The sequence below is a fragment of the Nipponia nippon genome, unplaced genomic scaffold, assembly GCF_047370975.1.
Source record: "Nipponia nippon isolate SJK-2023a ecotype South Korea unplaced genomic scaffold, ASM4737097v1 scaffold_10, whole genome shotgun sequence".
NCBI classification, from domain to species: domain Eukaryota; kingdom Metazoa; phylum Chordata; class Aves; order Pelecaniformes; family Threskiornithidae; genus Nipponia; species Nipponia nippon.
In genome coordinates, this window is record NW_028262291.1 from 271527 (window position 1) to 284754 (window position 13228).

The 13228-nt window shown below is 60.7% G+C and overlaps 1 protein-coding gene across 2 annotated transcripts; it reads left to right on the forward strand.

Annotated features, from left to right (window-relative positions):
* The first annotated feature begins 2980 nt into the window (after positions 1–2980).
* NLRP6 (NLR family pyrin domain containing 6) lies at positions 2981–12788 on the forward strand. 2 transcript variants are annotated; one of them, XM_087746681.1, is made up of 10 exons: positions 2981–3249; positions 3731–4092; positions 4335–6174; positions 6518–6607; positions 6879–7052; positions 8165–8335; positions 8582–8752; positions 9707–9877; positions 10496–10666; positions 11457–12788. In XM_087746681.1, the coding sequence occupies exons 2-10, from the start codon at positions 3771–3773 to the stop codon at positions 11545–11547; spliced, it is 3201 nt and encodes a 1066-aa protein (XP_087602807.1). In that variant the 5' UTR covers positions 2981–3249; positions 3731–3770; the 3' UTR covers positions 11548–12788. The 2 variants fall into 2 exon arrangements, with proteins under 2 accessions (XP_087602807.1, XP_087602808.1); XM_087746682.1 differs by lacking the exon at positions 3731–4092.
* Positions 12789–13228: the final 440 nt, after the last annotated feature.

Here is a 13228-nt window from a genome sequence, read left to right on the forward strand (position 1 = left end):
ACGGCCCTTGGGGCCATGCGGCACAGCAGAGCTTGGCTCGCGACCCCCTCGCCAAACCCCCTGTGGGCACAGCCACGGGGACATGGCCGCGGCAGCATCCCTGAAGGAGCAGCCCCCCGCTCTCCCGGAGCCGGGGTTAGGATGCTCGCCTTTGGGGTGGGCAGGAGCCCGGGCTGCCCTCCACCAGCCCGCCCATGGAGCCCCCACGAGAGCCCAGCCCCATCGAAACAGCATTTCTGGGACAAAATTACAGGCAGGAGAGCGCTGGCTTTTTGGATGATTGCTCCAAGCTTGCTTCCAGCTCCCTTTTTCAATTTTTCTTCCCCCTCCCCTTTTTGGGGAGGCGTTGGCGGCAAGGCAGCCCCCTCTCCTGCTGCCGGCTCTCCAAGGCTTGGCCCCATGTGCCTGCAGCCGCCAGCCGGGCTCACCCCGGACCCCGGGAGCCTGGGATGGCTCCAAGGAGCCTGGCTCGATAAGTCTGCCTCATAGACAGGGCTCTAGCTCTTTCAGGGTAGGCAGTATCTGATAGCCCCCTTTGTTTAATCTGTACGCATTCCGAGCTTTGGAGAGGAGGAGGAAAGGAGAGGAATGGTTGCATCTCTAGACGGGTGGTCAAAGCTGTCGGTCACAAACAGGAGCTCCCCCGGCCTCCTCGGCACGTCAGCAGGCAGCACAGCTCTCGGTTTGCAGCCTGAAACGGCGGCAGGACACGTGGCCCATGTTCCCCACAGCATCCTCCCAGCCCCCGGCACGGGCTCTCGCAGCCCCCGGCCAGGCGGATCGGCTGCGGTGACGGCTGGGGCAGTGCCTCCGGCGCCTCAAAGAAAAAAAGGGTTTACTGTATCTGCCAGCACCTGGGCATGAAACGGGGCTGCGGGTGATGCCGGTGGCCATACGTCTTCCCATGCTGGGGAGCAATGGGGAGAGCCGGAGGAGGAGGGCTTGGGCGCATCGCACGTCCTCTCCTGGCCCCTGTTGCCAAGCGCGCCCACGGGTTTCACCAGCTGCCGGCTTTTGCTGGAGGACCGAGGTTGGCTGGGGGTGCGGCAGAGGGCTGGGGTTGCAGCAAGGGGTGAAGCAGTTTCGTTTCAGGCTGCCGGAGGGGCCCCATCTCCGCACCGGTGCAAGTGGCACCCGTCAAACCACAGCCCTGAGTTTCCCCTGGTGGGGCAGGAAGTTCACAGGAAGGGCAGCCGGTGAGCGGCACGGGCCGCCGCTGCGCCGAGCAGCCGGTGGAGCACCGTGTGGCCCCGTGTCCTGCGTCGGGCACTGCCACCGGCCCAGGGCTGGGGCCAAAGTCCCTCGCAGGCGCTGCTGGCCAGACCGCAGAGCAGGGCAAGCACCCGTCTGCCCCGCAAAACCTCACTGCACGCATCCAGCTTCCGCAGCACCGATATTTAAGCAATAAAATCAGTGTTGAACGGGACTGGCTTTCAGTTTCCCCAGCATCACTCTCAATACATTTGACCAGTCCTTAACTTTAAAAAAAAAAAAAAAGCTCCACAACCACTAATGAGTTTGCACTAATTTAACGCATCCTGACCGTCATCGCTGTAAGATGACTAAAACCTAGGGAAATGGTAGCGCGCTGGGGTCCCGGCAGCGATAGGGCATCCTTTGGCTTCTGTTTGTGCCTTTCTCCATCCAAGACACATTCTTCCTCTGGCTGACACTCTCTGTAATTACAAGCTGATGGCAGAAATCCCAAACCCGAAGCAGCTTCTGGAGTCGAGCGCGTGGCACCCATGCCAAGGTGGGGTGTTACAGCTTCGAAATGCTTTGCAATCGGCTGAGTGGGTTTTGCTCTGGTGGGCTTTGTCTTCGCGCTGCACGGGACACGGCTGCAGTAAGGGTGGCTGGAGCTTTCCCTCTGGGACATTTCGGTTTTTCTCTGCAAACACTATTAACACCAGCGCCGTTGTGCAGGCAGGGGCTGTAGGTGGGGCAGCGCCTGCTCTTGGTTTCTTTTCACACCCTACACATTGTTATCTCCTGCAAAGTTGCTTCAGAGGCATTTTTGGAGTTTCAGTCTTAGAAACAGTTGGGCTTTTTTTGCTTCACACCTGCGTACGCCTGCCTGCGCCTTGCTTGGGGCTGCAGAAGCGTTTCCTGGGGGGGGGCTCGGCCGCCGTGCCCCCGCTGCGGTGCTGGACGCGTTTGCCGGAGAGGCTTTTGTGCTCTGACCCGCTGGCTGGGTCCCTGCAAACAGGCCGTGTGCTGCAAAGCCGCTCACGGCTGTTTGCTTATGGCTCGTTTTCATTGCCAGGAGCGTGCAAATGGCTGGGGGGGGATCGCAGCCCAGCTTCAGCCTGAATTTCACCTGCAGGGCTGCTCCTCAGCCTGCCCCTTCTCCTGCCAGCAGCTCTGGTGGATCCATTACCCATACGGCAGCCTGAGTTTTTGAAGCTTTTCGCTTGACCAAAACGCCCGTGATGTGACCCATTCCCACCGCAGGACCCTGCTGCCTGTTTAAGCCCCCAGGGGAGAGCAGAGCCACCTCCACCATCTGGTAAAGCCAGTGATGGGCCAGCAGGCCAGACCCTTCCCTGGAGGTGGGATGCCAGAACTGATGTTTGGCTCCGTGGCAGGATGAATTTCAGGGAGAAGTGGCAAAAACCACCACCTCCCCTCCACCTGGCCCAGCCTCGGCTGTTCTGGCTCCCCGGCATGTCCCAGGCTGAGCAGGACTTGCCCGCAGCTGAGCCGCTGCGGCTGGGCACCGAGGTCTCCATGCCTTCAGCACAGCCCTCCACTGCAGCATGAGAAGGAAGGACCCGGTGCTAAGAAGAAAAGAGAAGAAAAGGGGAGAATAAACGAGATGCAGAAAGGACGTGAAGTGTGAGAACCTTGACCTGAGAGGGAAGGAAACAGCAGAACGTTTTGAAAGCGAAAGCCTGCCCATACGGGAAATCTGAGCGCTCGTGCAGCCCACCGGCTCGGTTTTGCCGGTATCATGAAAGTCTCCAGCTGTCCCTGCCAACCTGTCTGGCTCGGTGGCACCGCACGGCGGGTCCCACGCAGGCTGAAGCAGCCTTGTTGAGGAGCAGGGCCAGCTGCCTAGCTGAGACCCTGGTGGGACGCTGTTTTTTCTGGTGGGGATGTGGATGTCCTCATGGGCATATGGCTCTCCTGGTGAGGACACTGATCTCCTGGTAGGGACGCTGCTCTCCTGGTGGGGACATAGCTCTGTTGGTGAGGACGGTACTCTCCTGGTGAGGATGTCATTCTGGTGAGGACGTTGCTCTCCTGGTAGGTCCACTGCTCTCCTGGTGGGGGACACGGCTCTCCTGGTGGGGGATATGGCTCTCCTGGTGGGGGATATGGCTGTCACGGTGGGGGATATGGCTGTCACGGTGGGATACAGCTCTCCTGGTGGGGACATAGCTCTCCCAGTAGGGACACTGCAGTCCCACTGTGGTGGGACATGGTTCTAGTGAGGCTTTGGTGACAAGCCCCTGGACCGCTGCCCCACTGCTCCTTGTGCTGGAGGGGATGGTTTGGGCTGGGGGAGCAGGCAGGGGGACAGCAGGCAGGACCCTGGTGCCTGGTCGGGGGCAGGCAGCCCCACAGCCCTGGCCCCTGGGGAGCGGAGCAGGGAGGATGAGGCTGGGGGCAGCGGGGGGCACAGCTCCCCTGGGGCAGAGGCAGCACGAGCAGGATGGGGCTGGGCTGCGGCGCTGGGGAGGCTCCTTGCAGGGCGGTTCCCCCAAACCTCGTCCCTCCACCACAGGCACGGAGCTGTGCGTTAGCCGGGTGTCAGGGCTCTCCCCATGGGGCTGTGCAGCAGCAGGGACCACGCCCCGAGTGAAGGCAGCCCCCATGGCACCGCTGGGGACCTGCTGCGCTACGCCCTGGAAAACCTCACCGAGGCAGATTTTAATACATTTCGGGATGTGCTGGCATATGGAGACCTGCCGGGCATGACCTCCATTCCCTGGGAGCAGCTGAAGGATGCTAACTGGACGGAAACGAAGAACCTCATGCTGACTCACTGCCGCAGTGGCGAGGCTGCCCTGGATATGGCGATAGCCGTCTTTGAGCACATCCAGCTCCGCAATGCCGCCGCCCAGCTCCAGGAAAAAAGAGAGAAAGGTGGGAAGGCTGAGTGGCTCCCCGGCGAGTGCAGCATCCCGCGGGGTCCCAGGCACCGTGTCGTGGGCGTTGTGTCTGCAAGAGCCCATGTTTGGGGCCAGGAGGATGCTATAGAAAGGGCAGTGAGTTGGGGGTCCCCATGGCAGGCTGAGGGCGGGTCCTCACGGGAGGAGGAGATGGAAGAGGATTTGGGGGTGTCGGGGCTCAGTGATGCTGCCCACTAACACCCCTTTCTCTTCCAGCCCTGGGGCCCGCTCCTCTGATGGCTTCATCGTCACCACATAGTTGCCAGTGGGGAGAAATGCAAGGCACTCGCCCCATGGTCCACAGATGCATGAGGTGCCTTCCCACCTTTCCAAATTACCAGAGGAATTACAAAAAAGCCATACGCCAGGCGTACAGCCGCATAAAGGACCAAAACGCCCGGGTGGGTGAAGGTGTGAGCCTGAACGCCAGGTACGCAAGGCTGGTGATCATCAACAAGCACCTCGACGAAGAGCAACGGGAGCACGAGATTGTGGCCATGGGAAGGAGACACGCGGAGATCATGAAGGAGCAAGCTGGCTCCTCCATCGCTGTTGGCGACCTCTTCAAGCCTGGCCCCGATGGCTGGATCCCCAAGGTGGTCGTGCTCCTGGGAGCTGCAGGCGTGGGCAAGACTATGACAGCCAGGAAAATCATGCTGGACTGGGCGTCCAACAAGATATTTGCGAAGTTTGACTATGTCTTCTACATCCACTGCCGGGAGGGCAACCTCCTCACCAGAGAGGCCAGCATGGCCAACCTCATCAGCCAGTGCTGTCCCAGAAAGCCTCTGCCACTTGCCGAGGTGCTGGAGCAGCCGGAGAGGCTCCTCTTTGTGATCGACGGTTTTGACGAGCTCCGCTTTTCCTTTGACCTGCCCCCGTCCAAGCTGTGCTCCCACCCTTGTGAGCAGAGGACGGTGGAAATCATATTGAGCAGCCTCTTTCGCAAGAAGCTCCTGCCCGAGAGCTCCCTGCTCATCACCACGAGGCCGACTGCCCTGCAGAAACTGGGCAAGTGCCTGGATTGCGAGCGCTACGCCGAAATCCTGGGGTTTTCGGAGGCAGAGAGGAAGGAGTATTTCCAGAGGTTTTTTGAAAGCAAGGAGCAGGCGGCTGCTGCTTTCCAGTTCATCAGAGGGAACGAGACGCTCTTCACCATGTGCGTGGTGCCCATCGTGTGCTGGATCGTCTGCACTGTCTTGAAGCAGCAGCTCAGCCGCCCTGGGGGTCTCACCCAAAGCCCGAAGACGACGACGGGGATCTACATCCTCTACCTTTCCGCCCTGCTCCGGTCGCTGAGAGGCTCGGTGAAGCACGGCATGCCCGGGCTGCTCAGGAGGCTGTGCTGCCTGGCGGCCGACGGCATCTGGAAGCAGAAGGTCCTCTTTGAGGAGAAGGAGGTGCAGGGGTATGCACTGGACGAGCGAGAAGCCCTCCCGCTCCTCCTCAACGAGCACCTCTTCCAGAAGGACATCTCCTGCATCAGCACCTACAGCTTCATCCACCTCAGCTTCCAGGAGTTTTTTGCGGCGCTCTTCTACCTGCTGGACGATAAAGGGGAGGCGCAGGACTGCCCCGCCGGTCCCACCAGGGATGTGAAGGAGCTGCTGGCGAGCTACGGCAACTCCAGGAACTACTTCATGCTAACTGTGCGGTTCCTCTTCGGGCTCTTAAACAAGGAATGCAGGAGGGAGCTGGAGAAGGAGATGGGGTGTAAAATCGCACACAGTGTTACGCAGGAATTACTGGCATGGCTTCAAAACAGCCAGGAAACTCCCCTAGCTCTTCTGATGGAGGAGACGACGGTGATTCGCGAGCTGGAGGTCTGCCACTGTCTGTACGAGCTCCAGGACAACTGTTTTGTAGCCACCGCCTTGGATCCTTTCACGGGGGTGTACCTCCGAGGGCTCAACCTTAACCGCTTCGATCAAATGGTCCTTTCCCTCAGCATAAGAAACTTCCCCAAACTGGAGTCGCTGGAGCTGGGGCACTGCTCCTTTCTGTGGGACGACGCCGAGGACTGCACCAGCCTGCAGCCGCCCAAGCAGGAGTATCGGTGCGTAAGGTCCCGAGCCGCAAAGCGGTGAATTCCCGAGAGCCCAAAGAGCTGTGATGGCCCCTCAGAGGAGCCTGCGGCACGGCTGGTCCTCCTGCCGCACCAGGCACATCGGCAAGGGGGTACAGGTGTGACCTAGGGACACAGCCAGCGGCCACGGAGCAAGACTGGAATGGGGATAGAAATAGGAATAGATTAGGAATAGGACTAGACTAGACTAGAACGGAACAGAACAGGAATAGAATAGGATAGGAACAGGGATAGGAATAGGAGTGGGAATAGGATAGGATAGGAACAGACTAGGAGCAGGAATCAGGAACAAGGTGCATCTCTTTGTTTTCAGAGACAAACAGCAAGAGGAGGGGAAGCAGTCACCCATCCACCTGCTTTGTCAAGCCTTGGAAGAATCAGGCTGTAAATTAAAGACGCTAAGGTACATCACTCTTCTCTGCCGGGTGAAACAGGAAAATAAGCAGACCCCAGCCAGCCTGGCCGGGTCTCCTCACTGCACGGGGAGGATGGCCACGTACCACCACGGCTTGCTGCATGGGGGGACGGGCTGTTCTCCTGCTCCCCGGAGGCTGTCCGCGAAGACCAGCCCAGTTTGCGGACACCATCAGCGGTGGCTACTGCAGCGAGGGGCTGGCCGGTGCGTCCACATGGCAGGGCAGCTGTGCCGAGCCCGCGGCTCCTCTCTCTCGCAGGTTTGACCAGTGTCAGCTCACAGGCGCCTGCTGCAGGGCTCTGGCCTCCGTTCTCAGCACAAACCCCACCCTGACGGAGCTGGACCTGGCTGGGAACGAAGACCTGAGGGACGGCGGCGTGAAGCTGCTCTGCGAGGGGCTGAGACGCGGTGGCTGCCAGCTGCAGACACTGCGGTAAGGGATGCCACCAGTGCCGGGAGGCTGCCGGGCCGCTTGTCTCTTCTCCTTGCGAGCCTGGAAGAGGGCGGAAAAAAGAAAAAGAGATGAGAAAGGCCCATTTACTGATGCTGCCATTGCTGAAGATGGCTTGAGGCATCGCAGACCTACTTGTTGCAGGGGCCTGACCCTTATTATTACCTTTTCCATCAATATAATTTAGTTCCACATTTTTAAATGAATGAGCCCCTGCTAGGACACTGTAGGAAAGTAAGAGAGAGAACTCATTTTCAGTGCCTGGGCCAGATGGAGAAGTTAGAGGGGGGGGTCTGTGCTACCATCCCCGCTGTTTGCTTGTCTGTGGGTGTCTCTGCACCCCAGGCACCTTTTTCCCGGGCTCCTGCCCTGCAGCTGCGGGTGTTTTCAGGTCCCCGTGTGCCTGGGTAGGGTCAGGGCTGGCCACGCACCATGCAGAAACACATAATTGAAGACGGGGATTCACCCCACGGACCATTTCTGGGAGAGGATGAACCGTCCCTTAGTGGTGTCTGCATTTCCCCTCCATTTATTTTTTGGGTGTTTCCATTTTCCCCTAGTATAGATTTGAAAGAGGGAATCTCTCTAAAACTTCAAAAGTGAGGCAGATTAGTCTCACCCATTCAAGCAATATCAATTGTTTGCCCCCAGACCTTTACTCCCTAGTTGAGCAGAGGCTTTCTGGTCGCCTTACCTCTCCATCCCCACGCTCCGGCACAGCGGGACTGCTGCCGGTACCGCCTCACGGCTGTGCTTTGGCATTTTGTCCCCTAGAGTTTGCACATTTGGGTTGTGTTTTGCACTCTGGAGCACGTTCAAGCTGCTTTCAGCATCGCTGTGCCCAGGGATGCCGAACAAGGAAACTCAGCAGCAAACAGCAGCTACAGGCGCGCCAGCTCTGGGAGAGGGGGGGAGAGGGCAGTGAGATGGTCCCCTCTCTTTCGCAGCACCGTGTCCCCAGAGCTGCTGCAGGAGCTGCCTCTGTGCCCGGGCTCAGGCAGGGGACACTGGCCAGGTCTCCTCCAACCTGGGGCGATGGAAGAGGGGGGCACAGCACCAGTGGGCAGGCAGCTTCACTGCCGTCTCTCCCGCAGGTTGGGCTGCTGCAACCTGACGGCCGCTGGCTGCAAGGACCTGGCTGCTGTGCTGGGCACCATGCCCAGCCTGGTGCAGCTGGACCTGAGCGACAATCCCCTGGAGGACGGCGGCGTGCAGGAGCTGTGCGGGGCGCTCGCGGGACCCGGCTGCAGCGTGCAAAAGCTCTGGTACGGGGCGTCGGGCTGGCGGGTCCCGCTCCGCGGCTGCTCCCAGCAGATGCTTTTGGGGTGTGAGGGAGGGCAGCGGCGGCCGTGCAGCTGGGTGTGCTGCTGTGCCACGCTGCTCCCCCTGCGTTGCGCTAATTAAACAGCCTGACCACAACCTCGGGCTCAAAAAGCAGCGGGTGATTTTCGGAGAGAAGCAGCTTGCAGGGGGTTGAGCCCGGCTTAGCCACAGCACTGTTCCCCGCGCAGGCTGTGGCGGTGCCGCCTGACGGAGGCGAGCTGCGGGGCTCTCGCCGCGGTGCTCCCCGCCAGCCCCAGCCTGAGGGAGCTGCATGTGGAGGACAACGAGCTGGGGGACGGCGGCGTGCGGCGGCTGTGCGAGGGCCTGCGGGATCCTGCCTGCCGGCTGCAGACACTGAGGTGAGGGGCTCCCGGGGGGCGTCGCTGGGTGGGCACCGACAGCCTCTGCAAGCGGGATGTCTGCGAGTCGAAAACAGAAAGCAATGACTGTCGGAGAACGTAATGTGCTCGTGGGCTACGCAGCACCGCGCTGGCTGCCCTCCTAAGACCCGCAGGACAAAGGTGACATGCCATCTTTCACTGGGGCCACCACCACTGTGACAGCTCAGGTTTTCCCATCTGCTTTTAAACTTGAGCTTTTTACCCACTTTTCCTGCAGAGCTACAAGCGAGCCCTCTCCCAGCCAACCCACGAGCACAGGGAGCGGAAAGCCAGGCAGGAGAACAGGCTGCAGAGAGGCTGCGCAGCAAGAGTGGCAAAACTGGAGCCTGGCATTTCCCAGGGCTCGGGCAACACCTCCCCGCCTGCACAGAGCCCCTCGGAAAAGGGACTGGGCTGGGCTGGCAGAAGCCCCGAAGGCAGGGTAGCTAACGGGGTGGCGAGCAGCACCTTTGCTTTGAACGGTGTTCGAGGAGGGAGGGGGCGATGCAGCCCTCAGCCTGGCGGGGGTTTTAAGCTCCTGAGCTGCAGTAGCGATGCTGGGGCAAGGGGAGGGGGCTGCAGTGCCCCTGGGTGGGAGACGGGCCTCTGCTGGGGCAGGCGGCAGCTTCTAGGTCCTGAAGGACCCGAGAAACCCCTCGCCGCTAGCCCGTGCCTTCAGAGGGCTGTGGGTGCTGCCCACACCTCTAACTACAGGAGTCCAAGGGGAAAAAGCTACAAGATTTGGGAGGAAATACAAAAGCGAGGTACCGTGGGAGCAGGGATGGTTTCTCTCTGTTGAGATGCTCTCCTCCAGGTCGGCCCTGGGGCAGAGGTGCGGTCAGCGTGGAGGGGGGCTGCGGGCAGCGTCCCCGCAGATCGGCGGGCAGCTGGGCTGATGGAGCGGCCGTGACGATGCCCCTCTCCCCCGCGCAGGCTGTGGCAGTGCCGCCTGACGGAGGCGAGCTGCGGGGCTCTCGCCGCGGTGCTCCCCGCCAGCCCCAGCCTGAGGGAGCTGCACGTGGGGGACAACGAGCTGGGGGACGGCGGCGTGCGGCGGCTGTGCGAGGGCCTGCGGGATCCTGCCTGCCGGCTGCAGACGCTGAGGTGAGGGGCTCCGGGGCTGGGAGGGTGCTCCGCAGGGACCATCCGACGCTCACCTGCGCTCCCCGTGAGTCTCCTTAGGGCCGGGCACCGTCCCTCTCCAGGGCAGTTTGGACATCTTTGGGTGGGTGCTAACAGCTTAAAAATATAAAATTATTTATTTATTAGCTAGATGAGAACATTTATTATCACCCAGATGAGATGACTGGGATTTAAAGCTGTCCCAGGCGAAGCAGCAGTACGCTCACTGCCCAGCTGCAGTTATTCCACCCACCAGCACCTTTCGGGTGCACGTACACAGGCGTTTGCTCCTTAAAGAGCACCCCAATCGTACTTTGTCATTGTGAGAAGTAATCGGGGGTACCCCAGTCAAGAGGGAGCCCAGCCCTGCCCGTGCCCGTCTGAAGGGATGCTCCCCATCCTGGGGACATCGTATCCAGCCTCAGAGACCTCACAAGAAGCCCGGAGCAAGGCTTTGGAGCAAGTTCCCCCTGGAAGCCATTCCCAGGCATCCGGAGGGCTTGGGGCAGGCGAGCGGGCAGCACGGGCAAGGTTTCTGCGTGCGAAGGACTGTGCATGAAATGTCCAAACGTCTCCTTTCTCCAACCGCCTCCCCGGCAGCCTGCGGCAGAGCCAACTCACCGGCGCCTGCTGCGAGGACCTCTGCACCGTGCTCAGCACCAGCCAGACCTTGGAGCATCTGGACCTGAGCGACAACGACCTGGGAGACGGCGGCATGCGGCTGCTGTGTGAGGCGCTGGGGCATCCCGCCTGCCTCTTGCAGAGGCTGTGGTAAGGGACTTGCAGCTCCTCTGGCCACGGGGCTGCTCCCCGCGGGTACTGGGCCAGGCCAAGTGTGACGTGAGCCACCCCGTGCTGCGGCTCCCAGCCTGCCCGGCGAGGTGGGCGAGTGTTTTCGGTGGAGCTACAGCTGCTCCAGGCGCCTGGGCATGGCGGGGTGCCGGGCAGCTCGATCTGGAGAGCGTCGCACTGGCAGCCGGAGCTGGCGCTGCCTCCTGCCAGCTAGCAGGCAGCTGCCCTCCCAGCTGCTCGCTGCTGGAATGAGTGTGATGAAACCCACCGCCTTCCCAAAGCAGTGGGAAATATCTCGGGACACGCTGCGATGGCACAAATCTGGGCGGGGGGTGTTTCGTCAGCCCCAAAGCAGGCAGCAGAGGTGGCTGCTCCACACGATAGCGCCCTTCTCGCCCCGTGGCTGGCCCTGCCGATGCCAACCCCTTGCCCGGCATGGCGGGCAGAGGCAAGGCAGGGGCTGCCTTGACCCAGCGACGGAGCCCCGCTCCGGCTGCCAGGGCAGGGCCCTGCCGGGAGCCCAGCACCGTGGCAGGGCTATGGTTACCTGCCGGCTCCATGGGCCAGCCCCAGCCGCTCTCCCCCACGCTCTCTGCTTGCTGAAGCGGCAAAAGCCGGCTAGGGCAGGGGCCGGACGGCACCAGAAAAAACCCCACGCTGACTGCTTTTTGTCTTTTTTTTTTTTTTTTTTTTTTTTTGATTGTGCAATGTCATGGCCAACAGTCAATAGCTTGGGTGGATTTAACCTCTTTCCTTCTCCTCTCCAAAGGCTGAAGGCATCTGGATTAAACAAAGAGACATTACAGAAGCTAGCTGCTCTCAAAGAAGTAAAACCCAACCTGAATATAGGATACATTTGACAAGCAGGACTTACTTCAGCGGGGGGCTCCGGCCCGGCGGCTCGTTGGCGGAGCCTGCCCGATGCCCGAACCGGGGCTGCGCAGGGGACCAGACCTCCCGGTCCCTTCGCAGCCTGGCAGGGCCCCGCCATCTTCACATCCTCCAAAATCCTTCACCGCTTCACAAAGCTTCGCAGCTTTTGTTCATTACCTGTCCCGGACCAGCAACGAAACCGCAGCTGCAGTCAGAGCAGCAGGGGCCCTGGGAGCTTTCTGCTTATCTCTGGAACATCACGCCTGTGGTTTGACAGGCGTTGCTTGCACCAGCACGGGACTGAAAGAAAACCTGTTCACCCCAAAGCGTGGCGCTGACTGACGGCCTCCGTTCCCTCCTGCCAGCAAGCCTGGGCCCTCCTGCAGCCAGGCACCTCTGGCCAGCTCCGGCCGAGAGGCTGACCTCCAGCTCCCATCCTCTGCCAGGGCCCCGAAATCCTTGCCTCCTTGGCGCTGTCTAACGAGGTAATTTGAGGATTACCATGAGGGACAGAAGCCAGCTGGCAGGGAACAGCCGGAGCCTGTGCTCAGGGGAACCCGAGAACACCAGGGGAGCCTGGAAGAGCCCAAGAGAGCCTGGGGAAACGGGCACCATCCAGCATCCCAGACGTCTGCAGAGACTAAGAAAGCTCAGAGGTGCCACGGCCACCCTGAAAGCACCTGAGAAAGCCACTAGCGAGAGAGGTCAAGAGTCCAAGAAAGCTCAGAGAAGCTGGGGGCAAAAACCTCCAGGGAGATCCTAAGAGAGCTCAAGTGATGCTAAGAGAGCCCCAGAGAGACCAGGAAAGCCCAGGTGGATCCAAGAGAGCCCAGAGAGCTGAGCCAAGGGAGCCCAGAGCACCTGGGAAAGCGCAGAGGAACCCAGGAGCACCAAAGGCCAAAAAACCCCGGCAAATCTGAGAGACAAGGTGAGGGTGCTGCCGCGTGGGCTGAAATCGGCTCTGCAGCACCCTGGGCGAGAGGGAGGAGCGGGGTGCAGCTGGGCTGGGCGCGGCGGGGAGCAGGAGAGGTGGGAACGCGCCGCAGTGGCCGCCGGAGCCGTGGGACCAGCTGGAGCCTGCGACTGCTGCTGCCCTGGGAGAGCACTGCCAGTGCCCCCAAAGCTCAGTGCGCTGAGGAGCGGGGGGCAAGGGCACTCACGGTGTGATCGTTTGAGTCTGAGCATGTCTCCTCTCCGAAAGGTTCAGCCTTTTTCAGTAAAAACTAAGTCAAATGCGTCTTGCACCTTTGAGTTATTCCTTTGGGTAGCACTACGGAGAGAGGCTGCAAGACCCGAGGGCCACTGAAATCCTGGAGGGACCCAAGAGAGCCCAAAAGACACCGAGATAAGCCCAGAGAGCTCAGGGGGACCCAAGAGAGACCAGCCAGAAGAGCGAGGGTCACCGAGAGCCCCACAGTGGGACAATGAGGGAGCCCAAGATGAACAGAAAAGCTGGGGGGAGGCAGGAGTTGGGGTGGGCAATCCGGTAGCCAGGACAGAGCTCCTGGCAAGCAGCTTTAAACAGCCCTTGGCCGCTATAGAGCTCTGCTTACGCACTCCGAGCCGCTCTGTGCCTCTGCAAAGCTCATCTCAACTGCTGTCACCAGCTCTGCGGAGCCCCAAGCTCCAAAGACCCATCAAAAGCTCTAACTGCCTGCAAGACTTCCA

Coding starts and splice junctions, on each gene's coding strand:
- NLRP6 (XM_087746681.1), top strand. CDS start 3,771: ATGGGGCTGTGCAGCAGCAGGGACCACGCCCCGAGTGAAGGCAGCCCC. Junction 8,336..8,581: donor TGCAGCGTGCAAAAGCTCTG/GTACGGGGCGTC, acceptor TTCCCCGCGCAG/GCTGTGGCGGTGCCGCCTGA. Junction 10,667..11,456: donor TGCCTCTTGCAGAGGCTGTG/GTAAGGGACTTG, acceptor TCCTCTCCAAAG/GCTGAAGGCATCTGGATTAA.